Source organism: Mesoplodon bidens (genome assembly GCF_964165515.1).
Source record: "Mesoplodon bidens genome assembly, chromosome: 8".
Taxonomy (NCBI): domain Eukaryota; kingdom Metazoa; phylum Chordata; class Mammalia; order Artiodactyla; family Ziphiidae; genus Mesoplodon; species Mesoplodon bidens.
This window is the reverse complement of record NC_138165.1, coordinates 38,771,911-38,794,391: the sequence shown is the minus strand read 5'-3', so window position 1 is coordinate 38,794,391 and position 22,481 is coordinate 38,771,911. Positions and strand designations below refer to the sequence as shown.

The window sequence follows — 22,481 nt, the reverse complement described above, 5'->3', positions numbered from 1 at the left end:
TTTAAATAATTAATGCCTGCATCTAATTACAAATTTCCCCAAATCTGGTATACCCGTCTCTCTGATGAGCTGGATAAGGTGAGGACATAAGTCCCAGTTTATTATCACCCCCATCAACCATCAACTCACTCTCAGACTATACTCCACTACACCTCCACTGTCGTGGAATTTTGCCTCCACTATAACTGATTCAGACCAGAAATGAGGCAGTCTAAAGATTTCTGGGAAATAAAAACAAATAGAAAGGGGCCCACATGTGTACACTTTCTTAAAGACTTTTAAGTTTTACTTACTGTTTAACAATAATTTAGTTTAACTGTAAAAGTACACTACTGGCGAAACAAACAAAATCAGAGTAAATAAATGTAAATTCAGCAAAAAAACAAAAATTAATTTTTTAAAAAAAGGAATACAGTTTCAAACAAGTATTAAACTTGCAAAAATAAATGAGTTCTAAAATTCAATGATCACAAAACTGGAAAAACAGGTACACTTACATACATTTCTGGTAGCATTCTAAACTATTTTTTCCTAGAAAACAATCTAATAACAAATCTAACAAGAACTATCAAAACTGTTCTTTTTAACATTCACAAAATATTCTGATTGGTTAATTCTGCTTTGGGGAACACATGTCATGAAAATACCCCTAAGTAATGGTAACAACACAATGAAAGGAGTACCAAGATATCAGCACAATGCTATTAACAATATAAAGCTTTCCAAACATATACATACACCAAACGGAAGAGTCAAATTGTAGCGTAGAGCTACAATGGAATAAAGTTATTAACACTGAAAATTATGTAGACTAAGTCAATATTCAGAAATGTATAGTCTTAAAAATAAAAAGCACAATATGGATTCACTGATTACAACTATGTAAAGTATGTCTGTCTGTCTTCACTGACAAAGATTAGAAATTAATGTGAAATTATGTAACTTTATAACCTCTGAATTCTTATTTCTGTAAGGTTGTTTAAATTCATGATAGACAAAATAAATATAATAGATCTCAACAGTTTATCTTAAAAAACAATATTTTAACTATACATTCTAGTAACTAAATACATATTTCACAAGTTTAAGTAAGGCTTGTCAAGCTTATTTCTTTTTGTCTCTAATCTTATCCAAACCTGCTCTATCCAATTTTATTCATTAAGAAATACACAATGTTCAGTAGTTCACCTCAGATCTAAGGAATTTTTAAAAAGAAAAAAAAAAAAAGAAAGAACTTGAGAAATAAAGTAATTTTGAAAAAGTTACACATTTAAACAAACTTCTGTGAACTGTCTACATTATTTATTCATCTAGTACATAATATGCCCTGAAACTTAGAATAGCATCACATACCTGATGCGATGACAGGATCTTTCATAAGCTCCCTAGTTATTGGACATATAAATTCATCAGGAATTCCAGAGGAAAGGGTTTTCATCTTTGTCCTGAGCTCTTCAATTTCCCGCAGAACTTTACTACGCAGCCCTAGAGATTCTGAAAAGAAATTATTCTGTTAGGGCTGGAGAACTATTACTTCTAACCTTTATGCAAGTCTTCAGCAAACAAAGAGAAATTTCATCTACTACAACCAAAAACCATCAGACATTCTGTTTTACCACATGGAACCTTTTCTTTATAAATTCTTTAATCAATATTTGTAGTATAGAATACTGTGTGATTAAAATAACTCAGCAAGAGAAAGTTTATTCTAAATAACTTTAGATTCTCAAAGATCCTCAAGAATTTCAGATTGCCCAAATACTAATATACCACACAAAATCAGAAAAGGCTCATTATTATAGGTTAATTTATTTAGACAACAAAAAATTTCCTAAAAATCATTTTTAAAGATGTTCAATTTGATAATATAAAAATTCCATCTTATATTTTTAAACATTATGAAATTGGATATATTATTTGCTGATTCTCATATGAAACACAATCTCAAGTAAAGTTCATATGTTTGTCCAAGACTCTACACATACGTTTCATTCATTTGTAATACTTTTATCTTAAGTTTTTAAAATTATCTTAGTTTTTAATTTTGGAAAGATTAATACGATTAAGTTTAGGAAGTTTAGTGTGATTATCTGTTAATATTTTTAGATAATCTAGCTGACAGTTCTATTTTAGGTGGAGGTGTTTGGGGGTATAGGGTGGGTAGGAAAAAAGAACTACATTTCAGAACACCTCAGAGTTCCCATAAAAAGCCAAATCAGCTTTCTTTCTGATTGGACGGTAATTCTCCAGTGTTTATACACACCTTATGACACCTTTTGTCTAGCAATCTTTTCAAGGATGTCTGCAAACTTACTTGGAAGCTAGAGATAGTGTTTCCCTCCCAGTCTGAGGGCAGATTTGTTTCCTGACAAGTACAAAGATAATGTCTTCCTCTTGGACTAGTTTGCTAGCAGTCCCTTTATAAGATTGGGGGGGGGTTCATAAACTCAGGGTTCCTCAGCTATGACACCAACACAAATTGCCCCCATAAGACTAGGTGGAAAGGGCAACCAATTTAAATATGAAGCTCATGCTGCCTGCCGTGCCATGAGTAATAAACTGTTCAAAACTATTTGGATTCATTGACCATATCTATGCAAGTATGGCAAGTCAACCTAGCAGCTGCCTACATCTTAGGAACTGCTTTACTGCTTTCCTATGACTTACCTCCTATGTAATTCATTGAAACAAAATTGAGGATTTTTTAAACAATTTTTTAAAAGCACAACAAGTTTATAATTAGACTAATTAGACACATTAATAATTAAATAACTACTAACATAATTAAGTCATATAATTTAAGGGGACAATTATACAACATGTAATAAGGATATAGAGGTATTTAATATTCTGAAAACAATATATATATTACCCTGTTGAATATACATGTGTGCCAATATTTAGAATGTTTATTAATAAAGAATATAGAAACCCTATTTCAAAATGTACTGGATAAGAAAAGGTTAAATTGTGTGTTATCCTTGTCTAATTTTAATGTCATTTAAAAATGCCCTCAGGCAAGCAGTTACCAAATCATATCCACAGAACTTGGCCAGAAGAAGACATCTCCTTTTGTGATCGGGGTTTGGCAGTGAGTGTTATTAAACTTAATTGCTCAGAAAGAAAAGACCCTTACCAGCTGAGGGCTAGTAAACCCTCAGTATGGGCAGTGGGCAATATTTAGCTATATTTACTATAACTCTGAAAAGGCATCTGGCTATTAATAAGATGACAAATTAAATAGGCCATCACCTCCTGTACCCTCTTCCCCACCCCTGGAAATGCTACATAATTGAGAATTGATGGAGTCTGGACACAAATAACCATCAAAAATACAAAACAAAATTCCGAAACCTCTCAAAGAAACAGAAGTAACTAGGTTCCAGAGTAGGGGATGGGAAACAGCTTAAAGCAGAGATTTGTGTACACAAATGGAAGAAATACCTTTCTACTTGTAGCCTTCACTCTCCCCAACTTTGTCCTGTAAATATCATTGCTAAGGCAGCAACACCAGCATGAGCTGGAGGCAGGGTAACAAGAGAGTGCTATGGCCTGGACTAACAATTACAGCCCATTGGGCTGGTCACTGAATCACCTCTGCAATGCCCTGAGACAGAACGACAGAATCAAAAGCTGGTTTCTTGGAGAAAAAACTTTAAAACTTTTTATTTTTCAAAAATAAAATTTATTAACAAACTTCTGACTTGAAAGATCAAGAGAAAACAAGACATAAAAACTATATTAGGAAAGAAAAGGGACACACAACTATAGGTACAGTAGGGATTTTTTTAAAGGATTTAGAGAAGATGGTGATAGAAGCAATATAATTTTTAAACTTCTCTGAATCCCCACATAAAAACAGAGCAACGAGATGGCAAAATCAAATCCCACCGACACTTCCAACAAAACAAAGTAGCAGGGCATCCTCACGAATCCCGCTATGTAAGTGGAAGAGAATAAACCACCAACATCCATAAGACCTGTGATTGATATCAGTGCGGAAGCAACAGAACATCTGATAGGCCTGAGGAATGGAGACCCCGAAATGCCCTACTCTCAGGAAAGTGGGGTAGGCCAATTTAAGAGCAGCAGCTGAACTGGAAGGGTTACGCCCACTCTAACAGTAGGTCAGTGCACAGGCCTATACATGTGAAAGGACTATTCCACTTCCAATTGTGTGTAAAGAAAAAATGGTAAATGTTCTTGTTACTTAACAGTATATGCAGTTAGGCAACAAGTGAAAGTCTACATAAGGAAGTATTACTAGGATTTGAAACATGAAACTTCCAAAATTTAAGGATGTTAAGACAGCTGGTGCATAAAGTTTTAAAAAGCATTTAATAATTTGATATTATAATTTTTTAAGCAGAAAATGATAAAAATGTCTCATGTGCTTTTGTGGTTTCTTGAAAAGACAAGAGCAAAATGAAGAGGGAACGCTTTGAAAAAACCTCATTCCCAATTAAGAATCTATGACTGATAATTAGCTGAATATAAGGGTAAGGACTGACATGATATACAATAGTTCATTGTCATTTGTCATTACATGGTTCTACCATTATATCATCTACAGCAATTCCAAACTCCAGGATAGGTAGCAGTCTGCAATATTCCTGAGGCCTGGGTATAAACTGAAGCCAAACTGCAGATGAAAATCACGTGGCTAGTTAGTGGACTTAATGCTTGCCTAGTATCACATCTTAAAGAGACTTTCTTGCTCTTTATCTTCATACTTTATGCCTTTTGGTTGCAATATTAAAGGCTGTTGTAGAGTTCACAAATTCATGGATACACATGTCTTAAGACATACCTCTCTTAATATCAAGGATCTCTTGTACCTGTAATCTCTTTCTGGATATTCCTTATGCAAATATAGCACTAGATATAAGGAGTTATTTCCTACCTAAAACTGTATGTCTATTGTACCCTTAGTTTTCATTAACACTATCCTAGAAAAGCACTATTACTCTAGGTTAAAACACCAGGTTCCAACGGATACTCAAATCTATAGAAGGTTCCTTTATTGTATATTTACAAAGGCTCATTGAAAAAAGATTTGATAGACTGCTTGACTCCTTAAAAATAATTTTTAAGTGTCAAATGTAACAGATATACTACTTTGTTCCCTAACACTCCAATATACTTCACTGAAAATTAATTAACTTCCTTCATGTGATAAATGTTAAATTCATATTTATTCACATTGACACAGGAACCATTTTAACAGCTGTACCCCAAAAGCAAATGCAAGTAAAATAGTTATGCATCACAAGAGTAAAATTCATTATCACATACTCATCAGTTTGCCTCTTAACGTATTTTTTTCCAGACCCAATTTCACTTCTCTATTACTCCAATTTACTGTTTTGAGGAGGAGCCTACTTTTCTTAAAACTCAAGACTAACAGAAATCCACTGTAGCTTAAAGTAGCACTTGTAGAAGATTAATGTTAGCTTGCTGACCCTTTATAATTGTGCAAAAACTTTAAAATATTGATACTATAGAATGATGTAGAAAAAATTATTTTAAAATTTACTTATTTAAAATTTTATTTACTAATTTATTCTGTATTTAATTTGTTGTATTTGCTAACTTTCCAAATCTTAAGCACAAACACAAAGCGAATTCCTTACTTAATAGAGAGTATGCAATGTTCTTGTCTACATTTATAATGATATTCCTAATTCAGCTTTTGGACCACAGCAGGCTTATTTAAATTATATTTCAATTTTGGCTTGAGCCTGGTAGTTCCAAAACTTATTTCACTGAACGTCAAAATGATCGTAACTACTAAACCCGAGACTCACCTTCAAAAACTATTTCAGGCTATTAATTGAATCCTGTAAGAATTTCTTATACTTTATCGGGCTATTGGGACAGAATTTTATTCCTATTGTTTTTACTATGCTCTCTTATGTTCTGAAACATCCTCTGTTGAAATCTGAAATTATTATTTTATATTGTCATGTGCTTCTGTGTGATAAGGTATTGTTAAAACTTATTGTGAGAGAGTAATGAGAAATCAGCTAATGAACATGCTAAATTCACCAGAACTTAAAAAACAAAAACAAAAACAAAACAAAACCTGTACTCTATTACCTACTTTCAGGAAGAAAGAGTAAACTATAAATTATAAAGGAAATAAGTTACTAGAGATACAAAACTAACTTTCACAGTATGGCCTGAGTACAAAACCATCTGATTCTAATTATTTTCACAAAATCATCATTCTATTAACTTCTTAAAAGGCCATAAGCTTCCAAGACACTTAAATAGGTTCACATACTATATTTACTATGCAATGAAAGTATACTACTATACTTTAGAATGATTTTCTAAAAACAAACACTTTTTTTGCTCTTTGACTCCTCATTAACAGTAAATTCACTATGGACAACCTATTTCCTAAGCTTTCTGGTTAATTAAGATTTTACTAGAGCATACTGATAAGTATCTGAGTATTATGTTCATTAGAGCACAACACTAAGACTTCAAACTGTTTTTGATAAGGATGTACTGATAATAACCAGAACACATAAAACAACTGTTACAATTCAACAATAAAAAGACAAACCAATTTTAACCAAAGAAGATAAACAGCCAATGAGCACTCGAAAATATGCTCCATATCATTAGGTAAATGCAAATCAAAAACCACAATGAAATACCACTTCACATATATTGAATGGCTATAATCAATAAGATAGGTAATAACCAGTGCTGACAAAGAGGTGAGGAAATTGGAAAGCTTACACATTGCTGGTGGGAATGTAAAATAGTACAGCTGCTTTGGAAAACAGTCTGCCAGTTCCTCAAAATGGTAATGTAGAGTTATTCTACTTTTAATCATATATCCAAGGGAAATGAAAATATACTCACACAAAAACTCATACATATATATTCATAGCAGCATTATTGACAACAGCCAAAAAGTAGAAACAACCCAAATGACCATCAGCTGATGAGTGGATAAACAAAATGTGGTATAGCCATACAATGGAATATTATTCAGCCATAAAAGGTAAGTACTTACACATACAAAAACATGGATGAACCTTGAAAGGTTAAATTTAAAAAGCCAGATACAAAAGGCCACATATTGTATGGTTCCACTTAAAAGAAACGTCCAAAATAGGTAGATCCTATTTCTACAGAAGACAGATTAGTGGTTGCCAAGAGGCTAGAAAGAGGAAAGAATGGGATTCTTTTGGGGGGATAAAAATGTTCTGCAATTAGATAGTGGTGACAGTTGTACAACTCTGAGTACACTAAAAACCAGTGGATTGTACACTTAAGAAAAAATGACCTGTGCATTGAAAATTACAAAGCATTGTTGAAAAAGAAATTAAGAAGACCTGAATAAACATAAAAATATCCTGTGCTTATGGATTAGAAGAATTAATATTGTTAAAATGACAATAATCCCCAAATTGATGTATAATCCCCATCAAAGTCAGGTGGCTTTTTTGCAAAATTTGACAAGTTGATCCTAAAATTCATATGGAAATGCCAAGGGACCCAAAGGAGCAAAACCAATCCTGGGTAGAAAAAAAAACCAGAGATGGAGGACACACAATTTTCAATTTCAACACTTACTACAAAGCTATAGTAATTAAGACACTGTGCCACTAGCGTATGGATAGACAAATAGATCAGTGAAATAGAATTGAGAGTCCAGAAATAAACCCTCACATTTATGGTCAACTGATATTTAACAAAGGTGCCAAGATAACTTAAAGGGGAAAGAACAGTCTTTTCAACAAATGGTGCTGGGACAACTGGATATATACATCTGAAAGAATATAGCTAAACCCTTACCTCACATTATATACAAAAATTAAGTCAAAATTGATCACACACCTAAATATAAGAGCTAGAACTATAGAAGTCATAAAAGAAACACAAGTGTAAATCTTCAAGATTCAGGATTAGGTTTGGGTTTCTTAGGTATGACACCTACAGCACAAGCAATGACAGAAAAAAAAGATAAACTGGACTTCACCAAAATTTATAACTTTTGTGCATCAAAGGACACTTTCAAGAAAGCGTAATGATAACCCACAGAATGGGAGAAAATATTTACAAATCATATATCTGATTAAGGGTCTAGTATCTAAATTTATATAAACAACTCAACAATAAAAAGACAAATAACCCAGTTTTTAAAATGGGCAAAGAATCTGAGTAGACATTTTTCCAAAGAAGATATACAAATGGCCAATGAGCATATGGAAAGTTGTTCAACATCACTAGTCATCAGGAAAATGCATATCAAAACCACAGTGAGAAACCACTAGGATGGCTATAATTGAAAAACTAAACAAGTGTTGATGAGGATGCAGAGAAACTGGAATCCTCATACACTGCTGGTGAGAACATAAAAAGGCACAGTTGATTTGGAAAACAGCCTGGCAGTTCTTCAAATGCAAGCACAGAGTTACCATATGATCCACCAATTCCACTCGACAGTTTTCAGAGTTTTGTTTTGTGTATTTGATGGTTATTTGTGTCTAGACTCCATCAGTTTGCAATTATGTAGCATTTCCAGGGATGGGGAAGGGGTGGGGAAGAGGGTACAGGAGCTGATGGACTATTTAATTTGTCATCTTATTAAGAGCCAGATGCCTTTTCAGAGTTACATTAAATATAGCCAAATGTTGCTCATTGCCCATACTGAGGGGCTACTAGCCCTCAAGCTGGTAAAGGGTCTTTTCTTCCTGAGCAATTAAGTTTAATAACACTCATTCCCAACTCCCAATCACAAAAGGAGACATCTTCTTCCGGCCAAGTTCTGTCAATATGATTTGGTAATGCCCTACAAAACTGAAAACAGATGCCCATACGAAGCATGTATATGAATGTTCATAGAAGCATTTTTCATAAAATCTAAAAAATGGGAACAATCTAAATCCAATCAACCGGTGAATGGATGAACAAAAAGTGATAAATTCATACAATGGAATATTATTTGGCCATAAAAAAGTGAAGTACTAATATATACTACAACATGTATGAACCTTGAGAACATGCTATGCAAAAGAGGCCAGACACAAAAGGCCGTACATTTTATGAAACGTAGAACAGGTAAATCCTTAGAGACAGAAAGTAGATTAGTGGTTGCCAGGAGCTAGAGAGACAAGGAATAGGAGTGACTGCTAATGGGATTGGAGTTTCTTTCTGAAGTGATGAACACGTTCTGGAATCAGACAGTGGTGATGGTTATACAACTCTGAATACTCACTGCACTGTACACTTATAAAAGGGTAAATTCTATCACAATTTAAAAAATATACATTTTAAAAATTACAGTCACATGATCGCTTTAATTACCTAAACAAACAGTATGTAACATTTCTTTTCCATAATCTAATAAAAATATACTATATACTTCTATACACATATACCAGAACTACTACTGTGCTAGAATATTAAGAGGAAACCATTAGTGCAATTAAAACCAATCTCAGAGTAAATTATTAAAAGTTGTTTTTAAGACTGCCTAACTTTCACTAGTCTTACCAATTTTCAAATCATCAGCTAGACTTTCTTTTGTAAGATTCAACAGTTCTCGCCCATCAATGTTATTCGTTTTGAAAATACCAACAAGGTCTTTTAAACCTTGTGCACAAAGCCAGTTTGAGACATCGTCCTCTGACCAATCTTCAGTAAATTGCTTTGGTTGATCTTCTGCGATCCTTGCTTAAAAACAAACAAACAAAAAAACCCACAAACAAAAAGTAAGTGAAAAAACAACAAGCAAAAGAAAAAGTATATCCTTTATAAACATTCTCACTTTGTACTAAAAAGTAAATGAAATTTTCTTAAGTCTATGTTTTCTACTTTAACATCCTTTAAGAAATTTTTAAAAATCAAATAATACTACTTATAAAGTACCACTTAATGCTACATTAAATGCTACTCTTTTGGAACATTTTACACTCCAGAAAAAGTTTATCTTTATTATATAAAATTCATATCAGCAGAAGTATTATATGTGATCTGTCATCTGCATATCAGCACCACTAATTGGTTAATTCTGACAGTGATAAAAATAAAACTCCTAAATTATGTATGTGTCAATGTTGCTTGAGAAAACCAAAAATAAAAACCAACAAGATAAAACTGTCATTTCTATTTTGTTCTAGGCTATATTTATCTGAAAAATTAGTATGGAGTATAAATAAAGAGCTTACAAAACTACGGGAGGTATGATATACATGAATGTGCATCCAAAAGCATTTACCAACAGTTTTAATGTAGATGTCTGGGTTAACTTTAACACTGGGTTCTCTAAAATTATTTTTAAATTATATTAAATTTGGATGTATGCTTTATATTGAGAAAAGCAACATGAATAATCTGTCAAAAAATTACTGAATTTCTCATTTTAATGGTGAATAGTGCTGAACTGGGTTACACATGATATCCTTACTAACCTTGGCAAGGTGTTTCCAGGTCAAACTGCCAGATATTCACTGTTTTATCCATTGAACCAGTAGCAAGTAAAAGGATACTGGGTGCAAAGGCACAAGTTGTGACATACCTAGTTAATAAAAACAACTATTATATATCCTCAGACCTATTTTTTAATTATATTAATACAAAGTGAGGTTAAGTTCAGACCTGGTATGCTGAGTCAAGGTGTGAAGTATATTCTCAGTATTCTGAAAAACAACACAAACAGCTTTATATTTACTCAGGCAAGAGTAAAGCTACTGATAAAGACTTGTTTGACCTGAATGGTTTATATACTCTATGTATTCTAATATTATGAGTCACTAATATAAACCAAAACTTTACCCACTGAATAGAGAATAGCATTTATAACTAATAACATTATCAAGTACTTATTTCACTCTTTCTCAATTATCAGCACTGCTGTCTGGTGAAATTTTTAGTATAATATAGTCCTGGCTGATCTGTCTCAACTTACTAATAGTAACCATGAAATTATTTGTATTTTTGCTATGGCATTTGACTGTACCCATTGCAGACCAGTGAGTAGAAATTAGTCATTGCAATATTGAGTACACTTAGCTGGCCATCCAACAACTAGATGTATTTAACTGAGATTCATATACATATTTTATGGAGAAAATTTAACATTATATTTATTTCTGTCAATGTAAAATCTCGTGAAAATTTCCTGAGAAATATTAAGGATCTATTTCACCTTGTTTGAGTACTCTTTCCCACTTCCTGCCAGAACTCAATAATTTGAATTGCTGTGTGGAGGACTAGCTTAGCTTCCTTGCTTGACCCACTACACTTTGATAATTCACATCTCTATTTCTTCGTTGGCAAAGCTACAACCTAAGCTCAACCACTCTAAGGTCCCACTCAACACTGATTTCTCTTGGAGAATATTTTCATCAATCATACCTTCACTATATACTAAATATTCATTTTTCTTCATACTTATGCAACCTGGTCTTTATTCACATGCATCTACCAAGAAGCCCCATTTTTCCAAATCCTTTATAACCTACTTTTCTTATACTAGTCTCTAAATCCAGGTGGGACTCTATAAAGTGATAGAGCCACTTTCAGCTTTCAGCTATACCTTCCCAAAACCCTTGGGTAAACACTCCTTTGCTGTTATGGAAACCTGGTGTAAGAGTTTAATAAAAATTGACTTAAAGTGATTTTTTTAATATTGATGCTCTTTAAATCTGTATTTTCTTTGACCAGACTAAACATCTGTCTATCTTAAAACCATTATTGAAATATTTAAGGGCTCATCCCGGAACCAATACCTTACATGCATAACTATTTTAGCATTTCTGAAAATGTATATATTATATTCTTGGGCATCCTAAACAGAAAAAATATGTACATTTTTCTCATCTTGCCTAAACTTGAAGTTCAGTAGCCTAATAAGCAAACATAATTTACACAGATCACACAAGATTTTGAAATACTTACAGTATCATACACTATGACAGACTTATCCACTGATCTTTAAAAGAAAAAAAAAAGATTATGGGTGAAAGTTCTATAAAAACAAAGTACAGTATTTACGTAATTAGTATTTTTTAATCATTTTAATAACTTTTTAAGAAAAGGCTGAAATAGTGATATGCACACATTCAGAATGCAGTCTATTTTTGTTCATATGTATAAACTTTTATTTAAAAAAACTACATGCCATATACCAAATACCAAATTTATCAGAAAATTATAAACTGTATTAAACGTTAGCACATGCTATTTATACTATATAGCCATAAACAGAATAAGCATTTGTAATGTATAAATAAGATGCAATCTCATATCAAGTTAGTAACTCAAAGGGAAAAACTACTACAAGGAAAAGCTAGTACATTCTACTTGATTTTTGTTCCAAATAGCATTGCTATTATTGATATGGCCATGCCTTAATTACTAATCAATATGTATATATGTCTTGACTGTGACTCATTTTTGAAAATTATGATTCTAAACTTGATATGGACCCTACGTTGTTTCTTTCAATGCTATAAAAATTAAAACAACCATCTGGGTTTATTCTAGTGGTGAAAAAAAAAACATCATACAAAGAAAAATGCAATAACATAACAAACTACTTAATTGAGAACAACAGATAAATATATTTCTACATGATATTTTCCCCCTGATATAGCTGTTATGACATGATATATGTTGCAAAGCAAGAAAACATATCAACAATACAAGTGTTACTTTTCTCTGTACAACTTTAACAGTATTTGTACTTATTATTATTAAAAGGTAGCTGATTACAGTCTGACCACAGGAGTCACACCTATTAGAAGGCTTAAAATTCCTTTAAGGACTTCCCTGGCAATCCAGTGGTTAAGACCCAGCGCTTCCAATGCAGGGGGCTCATGTTCGATCCCTGGTTGGGGAACTAGGATCCCACATGCCACCAAAAAAAAAAAAAAATCCTTTGAATAAGTCTTAAAATTTATTTAGTAGTCTCTCCAGTGTTGGTGATGGATTTTGACTACAGAATCTTTGCCATAATTTCAAAATAGAACTTATATGTTGTTCAATGTAAAATAAAACAAAAGCAAATAAGAAGCATATAAATGCATTCTGGCATCAAAAACCAGAATTATAGCATTAAACATTAAATTCCAGCCAAAAAACACTGAGAAATTATATTAGCAGGTAATATGTATATGCTAGACATGATTTATAGACACACTTATTTTGTCCTAAATTCCTCCAAGTACAAAGTATTATTTCTGGAATACCTAAAATTCTTAGGGAAAACTTCATTACTTCTTAGCATCCTTAAAACAAACTAAAAGGAATTTCCACTTTCTGAGATTACCACTAGTGCAATTAAAACTAACTCATCCTAGGGGCTTCCCTGGTGGCGCAGTAGTTGAGAGTCCGCCTGCCGATGCAGGGGACACGGGTTCGTGCCCCGGTCGGGGAGGATCCCGCATGCCGCGGAGCGGCTAGGCCCGTGGGCCATGGCCGCTGGGCCTGCACGTCCAGAGCCTGCGCTCCACAACGGGAGAGGCCACAGCGGTGAGAGGCCCGCGTACTGCAAAACAAAACAAAACAAACAAAAAAAAACTCATCCTAATGATGTATCACTTGAGAAGCTGAATCATCATTAGACAGTCTTGTAGGCAACAGATAGCCAGCCATGATGGCAATGAAATAGGTTCACTTGCTGATGAGGTATAAAAATGAATTTGAGAAGCAAAAGGCCAAACATGAAGAACTCTTTAAGAGTCTGCTAAATCTAGGCAAGAAGACTAGAGATTATGGGCAGAGACCTGCGGACATTTAGAGATTAAAAGGATTTTAAACTCACTTCCTATAGTCCCTAATTTGACTAATGGGGATTCAAAGGAAAATGTAATGGGATTTGATAACTGATTAGATTTGGGGAGAAGGAAATTAGGATTAGGGAAAAATATAGTTTTCAATATTTGAGATTTGGGTTTCAAAGACAGAAAATAATTATAATCACTGTAAGCAGACATAAAATACCTTGAAACTACTAAAACAATATAAAACCTCAAAATATTCTCTAAATAGAACGTGAACCAACAGCAAATAAAAATTCTGATTGTTTGGTGCCCGTGGTTATACATTTCTTCCCTGCTATATATAACTCTTCCCCCTGCTATATATAATTCTTTCAGTACCCACAATCTGCCCTGTCACCTTAACCTCACTTTCCCTTATAAAGGATGCATTAATTGTCAAGTCTTTTGATACTCCATTCCTACCATTTTGTGGCACTCTAAAACCTTAACTCTACTCACTCAAGAATACAAGAGAGGGCTTCCCTGGTGGCGCAGTGGTTAAGAATCTGCCTGCCAATGCAAGGGACACAGGTTCGAGCCCTGGTCCGGGAAGATCCCACATGCCGCGGAGCAACTAAGCCCATGCGCCACAACTACTGAACCTGCGCTCTAGAGCCCACAAGCCACAACTACTAAGCCCACGTGCCACAACTATTGAAGCCTGCGCGCCTAGAGCCCGTGCTCCACAACAAGAGAAGCCATGACAATGAGAAGCCCGTGCACCGCAACGAAGAGTAGCCCCCACTCACCACAACTAGAGAATGCCTGCGCACAGCAACGAAGACCCAATGCAGCCAAAAATAAATAAAGAAATTTATTTATTACAAAAAAAGAATACAAGAGAAACACGCCAATTTTATCTAGACAGCTGCTAGGCAAGAGCAACAACACAGTTATGTGCTTGATATGGAAGAACATATAATCACAAGCTCAAGGGAGATGAGTGACACTGTAGTGACGTCGTACAGCCACCCATGTCACAAATCACCTAAAGCATTTTAATTCAAACCAGTTTTATACAATGACCAAAAAACTAATCAAATGAAATTACCCACAACTATTTCATTAGGTCAAGTATGTTCCTAAGGTTTAAAGATTTATTTTACACTCACATATTTTTATTTTAAATATATATCTATGTTTCTTCATTCAGAAAGCATGTGCAGTCTCTTACAAAGATGTAGAAAAAAGAAGATAAAAATTATGTGAAGAAACTGGGGAGGAAGAGAACATAAAGATGAGGTGGGGGAGAGAGATGAAGGTTAAGATTAGTATTTAAAATATATGTCACAACATAGAGTCCACTTTGTTAACAGAGGGCTGCAAGTTTGTTGCCGAGCTTCTTCAATAGCAATTTTAAAAAGGAAACATGATCTGTCATACAATTTAAGATAGAAACACAAACCCAATGCATGGGAAAGGGACATCAATTCTTTAGACTGAGACCTGTTGGAACTATTTCCCCCAAGGTCTTTACAGAGATGATATGAAATGTAGTCCCCAACAACTCTTCCTGAATGAAGATAAGTTTCAAACAGCTGTTTTATAATGCCCCTCCGTATAGATCAATGGCTAAAACTTAACCCAAAAAAGGCAGAAATCAGAAAATGAGGGAGTAAAATAATGTTATATAATCGCCTAATGTTCTGGATTATAAAAACAATACACAAAAATAATATTCTTGTAATATACATAATATTTAATGAACCTATACTGAGCAATTATTGTGCCCCAAACATAATAAATGCTTTGCCTGTATTTTCTTATTTAAGCTTCATAACAATCTTATGAGGACAGTGTTCTGACTTTCCCCATTTTATAATTCAGAAAAATGAAGTCAAGAGAAGATATGGAACTAGAACTTGTTTGAGGTTGCATAGCTAGTGCATGGCAGGGCTGGGATTAAAACTCAGTAACCTGTGTTTCTGGATTTTACACTTCCTAGAACATCATCCCCCATGAATGTATTATAATTAAACTTGATTCATAATGGGCACACACCCTGACAGTTTTAGCCTAAAAACTTATAAAATAGATCACATGACTATTCAAATTTCACTAGAGTTTTCACAAGACATCTATTTTTTCAAGCCCTGTAATATCTAATAACCCTCATGATAAGCAAACTGCAACATGGACTCTGGCCAAAGAACTGACTTGTTCAATAGTTCTGTTAACAATGTTGTAGAGAGTACGGGGAAATAAATGATGATTTGAGTTTTGGAAAGGTGACCTTAAGCCTTCTTATGCTAGTCATTACTGAGTGAGAGAGGGTGGCTGTTGAGCCATTACTAATTCATGACAGTAAAACTCTGCTGTCCACATTTATAAGAGATAAAACATAAACAAGCATCTTGTTGAGAAGGGGGGGACAATTACGTCCAGTTCTTTCTGGAATAAGATCCCTGGCCTCTTTTCTCCCTCTCTTGCTTAGCAGGAAAGGAATGACAGATGACTGGAAAGTCTGGGGAAGATGCTGGGCCATGTGGTTCAGCCCCTTCTGGATTTTCTTTTTTCTGATCTGCCCTTTCAGGGGAAGTCTGCAGTGGTCCATGCCACCCAAGAGCAGGTGAACAAGTCAGCTGCAGATCTACAGTCCTGCTATCTAGTAGTTATCTGCCCAGTATTTCTCTCTTACTGGTTTTCAACTCAAGAAGAAGAAAAAAAGGTGTTATTTTTGAACTCTTAAAACTCTAACAATGATAGCCATTCTTAAACTGGTTTCCAAAGAATCATAACTACTAGAACTGAGAATTTATGGAAAAAGGCAACCTCTATTTGAATTACAAAGATTGACTCTTCCTGTTTGAATAGCAGCTAATTCATATAATGTTAATTTTATCTGGTTGGATCAAGAGAAGTAATGGTGAAACAAAACACAAATTCGGCTAAGGGGCTAGAGGAAACTTATTAGAGGAGAGATGTGGAGAAAGATGGAGAGAAAAAGTTCCTACACATTTTGCTGTATGACATGTGATGCCATCATAGCCCTGAGAGCTAATGAAGTGTGTGAAGCAGATATGAGAATCTATGTATCTTCTGCTAACCCAGATACTGAAGATTTTCACAAATGTAAAACAATGCCACTTCTCACTATTTTTGGTTTTATTTCTCCTAAAGAAAATGTTAATATACAAGTTTATTATTATTGTTTAAACAACCAAAATATTTTAGAGTCTTCTTAGTTTTATTTTCTGTAAATAGCAATATATGGAACCCTTATAAGCGAAAGCTCTTTGGAGTCCTCAGTAACTTTTAAGAGTGTCAAACAATCCTAAGACTAAAAAGCAATGAGGTGGGTGGAGTCAAGATGGCGTACTAGGAGGACACGGAATTCGTGTCTCCTCACAACTAGGGCACCTACCAGGCACCGGTGGGGGGCCACAGACACCTAAGGGGACGGGAGGAACCCCCAGCGACCAAGTAGGACGTGGGGCGTGGGGCGAGTGAAGGGGGAGGAGAAGTGGATGTGGGATGGGACTGGCACCCCTGAAGGGTGGCTGGGGGAGGAGAAGGGATCCCACGCCTGAAGGGGGAACTTGGGGAACCACTGGGAGGGCAGAGGATCAAAAGGGAGCGTGGCCAGGTTTCCCCTGCCCACTCGGACCCCCAGGAACCTGTTGAGATCTGGGGCCCGATCCTCCGCCCACCTAGGCCCCCTCCAGCTGTGCAGGTCCTGAGGGAGTGGGAGGGAGGGAAGGGGGAGCAAAAGTAAAGGCCGGACCTCTGGGACCGGCACCCCTGAGGGGCAGCTGGGGGAGGGGAGGAGTTCCTACACCCAGCGGGACCCACCCACGGTTAGGGGTGCAGCAGCAACAGGGGAGACGCTGGGGGAGACGGTACGGCAGGGCGTAAAGGAACAGAAGGGAAAGGGGCCAGTGCTTTCCCTGTCCACTCAGGCACCAGGAAGCCTGTTGGGCTCCCGGGCCTAATCCTCTGCCCTCGGAGCCTCCCTCCTGCTGTGCAGAGCCCAAGCCCCGCCCCTACACCCCCACCCAGGGCCCCACCTCTACATTCGGAGACTCCCTCCAAAGAGCTGGGCCTACACCCCACCCACACACCCTCACTCAAGGCCCTACCTCCAAACTCCAGAACTCCACACTCCAGAGGCCCCGCTCAGGTCTTGATGCCTCTCCCATTCCAGGCAGAACCTAAGTAGAGGCCCCATCCCACACGTGAATGTCCCGTCTGTGTCCCCCCCCGCCCCCCCAACCCCACCTAGGCCCCGCCCCAGGCTCAAACGTCACATCCCCACCTGCCTAGGTCTCACCCTACCCTAAACCCCACCCCTGCCTAAGATCCACCCCTGCCAAAACTCCACCCCCATAGCCAAGGCTTTTTTTTTCTTTTTTCCTTTTTTAGATTGGAGTTCTGTTTTACCTTATGGATTCACTGTTGTTGATTCTTCTACATTTTTATTTTTCCTCATAAATCTTTATTTTTCTAATTCTACTTTATTCTTTACACTTTGTTATTGCTCTCTCCTTTTGGCTTGTTCCCCCCAACACATTTTTTTTTCTTTTGTGGTTTTATTTTACCTTGTTGCAGTTGTTTCAATTATAGTTTTATTTGTCCTATTATTCATCTTCCTAATTTTATTTTGCTTATTATTCTTTGATATTTTACTGCTCCTTTCTTCTTTTTGTCTTTCTTCCCCCCCAACTTTTTTTTTTTTTTACCATGCCACGAAGCTTGTGGGATCTTGGTTCCCAGGCCAGAGGTTGGGCCCAAGCTCCTGTGGTGGGAGTTCCGAGTCCAAACCAATGGACTAACAGAGAACCTCAGACCCCAGGGAATATCAATCAGAGTGAGGCCTCCCAGAGGTCCTCACCTCAGCACCAACACCCAGCACTATCCAACTGCCTGCAACCTCCAGTGCTGGACGTGTCAAGCCAAACAACCAGTAAGACAGGAATACAGCACCACCCATCAAAAAAAAAAAGGAAAAAAGAAACTAGAAAAAAATATGTTACAGACGAAGCAGTAAGATAAAAACCTACAACACCAAATAAATGAAGACGAAATAGGGAACCTACCTGAAAAAGAATTAAGAGTAATGATAGTAAACATGATCGAAAATCTCGGAAACAGAATGGAGAAAATACAAGAAAAATTTAACAGAATCTAGAAGAACTAAAGAGCAAACGAACAGTGATGAACAACACAATTACGGAAATTAAAAATACTCTAGGGCTTCTCTGGTGGCGCAGTGGTTGAGAGTCCGCCTGCCGATGCAGGGGACACGGGTTCGTGCCCCGGTCTGGGAAGATCCCACGTGCCGCGGAGCGGCTGGGCCCGTGAGCCATGGCTGTTGAGCCTGTGCGTCCGGAGCCTGTGCTCCGCAACGGGAGAGGCCACAACAGTGAGAGGCCCATGTAACGCAAAAAAAAAAAAAAAAAAAAAAAAAAAAAAAAAAAAAAAAAAAATACTCTAGAAGGAATCAATAACAGAATAACTAAGGCAGAAGAATGAATAAGTGAGCTGGAAGATAAAATGGTGGAAATAACTGCCAGGGAGCAAAATGAAGAAAAAGGAATGAAAAGAATTGAGTACAGTCTCAGAGACCTCTGGGACAACATTAAATGCACCAACATTCGAATTATTGGGGTCCCAGAAGAAGAAGACAAAAAGAAAGGGTCTGCAAAAATATTTGAAGAGATTATAGTGGACAACCTTCCTAACATGGGAAAGAAAATAGTCGATCAAGTCCAGGAAGCACAGAGAGTCCCATACAGGATAAACCCAGGAGAAACACACCAAGACACATATTAATCAAGCTATCAAAAATTAAATACAAAGAAAAAATATTAAAAGCAGCAAGGGAAAAGCAACAAAAACATACAAGGGACTCCCCATAAGGTTAACAGCTGATATTTCAGCAGACACTCTGCAAGCCAAAATGGAGTGGCAGGACATGTTTAGTGATGAAATGGAAAAACCTTCAACCAAGATTACCCAGCAAGGATCTCATTCAGATTTGATGGGGAAATTAAAACCCTTACAGACAAGCAAAATCTATGAGATTGAGCACTACAAACCAGCTTTACAACAAATGCTAAAGGAACTTCTGTAGGCAGGAAACACGAGAGAAGGAAAAGACCTACAATAACAAACCCAAAACAATTAAGAAAATGGTAGTAAGAACATACATACCGATAATTACCTTAAATGTAAATGGATTAAATGCTCCAACTAAAATACATAGACTGGTTGAACGGATACAAAAACAAGACCTGTACATATGCTGTCTACAAGTGACCCACTTCAGACCTAGGGACACATACAGATTGAAAGTGAGGGGATGGAAAAGATATTCCATGAAAATGGAAATGGAAATTTAAAGAAAGCTAGAGTAGCAATTCTCATATCAGACAAAACAGACTTTAAAATAAAGACTACTGCAAGAGACAAAGAAGGACACTACATGATTATCAAGAGATCAATGCAAGAAGAAGATATAATAATTGTAAAAATTTATGCACCCAACAGAGGAGCACCTGAATACATAAGGCAAATGCTAATAGCCATAAAAGGGGAAATGGACAGTAACATAATAGTAGTAGGAGACTTTAACACCCCACTTTCACCAATGGACAGATCAACCAAAATGAAAATAAATAAGGAAACACAAGCTTTAAAGGACACATTAAACAAGATGGACATAATCGATACTTACAGGACATTCCATCTAAAAACAACAGAATACACTTTCTTCTCAAGTGCTCATGGAACATTCTCCAGGACAGATCATATCTTGGGTCACAAATCAAGCCTTGGTAAATTTAAGAAACTGAAATTGTATAAAGTATCTTTTCCGACCACAACACCATGAGACTAGATAGCAACTACAGTAGAAAAGCTGTAAAAATTACAAACACATGGAGGCTAAACAATACACTACTAAATAACCAAGGGCTCACTAAAGAAATCAAAGAGAAAATCAAAAAATACCTAGAAATAAATGACATGAAAACACAACAACCCAAAACCTATGGGATGCAGCAAAGGCAGTTCTAACAGGGAAGTTTATAGCAATACAATCCTACCTCAAGAAATAAGAAAAATCTCAAATAAACACCATAACCTTACACCTAAAGCAATTAGAGAAAGAAGAACAAAAAAATCCCAAATTTAGCAGAAGGAAAGAAATCAAAAAGATCAGATCAGAAATAAATGAAAAAGAAACGAAGGAAACACTAGCAAAGATCAATAAAACTAAAAGCTGGTTCTTTGAGAAGATAAACAAAATTGATAAACCATTAGCCAGACTCATCAAGAAAAAAAGGGAGAAGACTCAAATCAACAATTAGAAATGAAAAAGGGGAAGTAACAACTGACACTGCAGAAATACAAAGGATCATGATAGATTACTACAAGCAACTATATGACAATAAAATGGACAACCTGGAAGAAATGGGGAAATTCTTAGGAAAGCACAACCTTCCGAGACTGAGCCAAGAAGAAACAGAAAATATAAAAAGACCAATCACAAGCACTGAAATTGAGACTGTGATTAAAAATCTTCCAACAAACAAAAGCCCAGTATTAGATGGCTTCACAGGCGAATTCTATCAAACATTTAGAGAAGAGCTAACACCTATACTTCTCAAACTCCTCCAAAATATAGCAGAGGGAGGAACACTCCCAAACTCATTCTATCATGAGAATGAGAGGCCACCATCACCCTGATACCAAAACCAGACAAAGATACTACAAAAACAGAAAATTACACACCAGTATCACTGATGAATATAGATGCAAAAATCTTCAACAAAATAATAGCAAACAGAATCCAACAGCACATTAAAAGGATCATACACCATGATCAAGTGGGGTTTATCCCAGGAATGCAAGGATTCTTCAATATAAGCAAATCAATCAATGTGATACACTATATTAACAAACTGAAGAATAAAAACCATGATCATCTCAAGAGATGCAGGAAGAGCTTTTGATAAAATTCAACACCCATTTATGATAAAAACTCTCCAGAAAGTGGGCACAGAGGGAAACTACCTCAATATAATTAAGGCCATATATGACAAACCCACAGCAAACATCATTCTCAATGGTGAAAAACTGAAAGCATTTCCTCTTAGATCAGGAACAAGACAAGGATGTCCACTCTCACCACTATTATTCAACATAGTTTTGGAAGTCCTAGCCAGGACTATCAGAGAAGAAAAAGAAATAAAAGGAATACAAATAGAAAAAGAAAAAGTAAAACTGTCACTCTTTGCAGATGACATGATACTATACATAGAGAATCCTAAAGATGCCACCAGAGAGCTACTAGAGCTAATTAATGAATTTGGTAAAGTTGCAGGATACAAAATTAATGCACAGAAATCTCCAGCATTCCTATACACTAATGATGAAAAATCTGAAAGAGAAATTAAGGAAATACTCCCATTTACCACTGCAACAAAAAGAATAAAATACCTAGGAATAAACCAACCGAGGGAGACAAAAGAACTGTATGCAGAAAACTATAAGCCATTGATGAAAGAAATTAAAGGTGATACAAATAGATGGAGAGATATACCATGTTCTTGGACTGGAAGAACCAATATTGTGAAAATGACTACACTACCCAAAGCAATCTACAGATGCAATGCAATCTCTATCAAATTACCAATGGCATTTTTTTTTTTTTACAGAACTAGAACAAAAAAATCTTAAAATTTGTAT

At 35.8% G+C, this 22,481-nt stretch overlaps 1 protein-coding gene across 8 annotated transcripts in view; it reads right to left on the bottom strand.

Annotated features, from left to right (window-relative positions):
- Positions 1-22,481, bottom strand: part of WDSUB1 (WD repeat, sterile alpha motif and U-box domain containing 1) — a 91,180-nt gene that overhangs the window by 51,085 nt on the left and 17,614 nt on the right. For all 8 annotated transcript variants that reach the window (XM_081242583.1, XM_081242584.1, XM_081242581.1 and 5 more), the window contains 5 exons: positions 11,926-11,959; positions 10,624-10,664; positions 10,437-10,543; positions 9,520-9,699; positions 1,354-1,494 (listed from right to left, as the gene is read on the bottom strand). In XM_081242583.1, the coding sequence (XP_081098709.1) occupies positions 1,354-1,494; positions 9,520-9,699; positions 10,437-10,543; positions 10,624-10,664; positions 11,926-11,959 (503 nt within the window). The remainder of the gene's footprint in view (positions 1-1,353; positions 1,495-9,519; positions 9,700-10,436; positions 10,544-10,623; positions 10,665-11,925; positions 11,960-22,481) is intronic.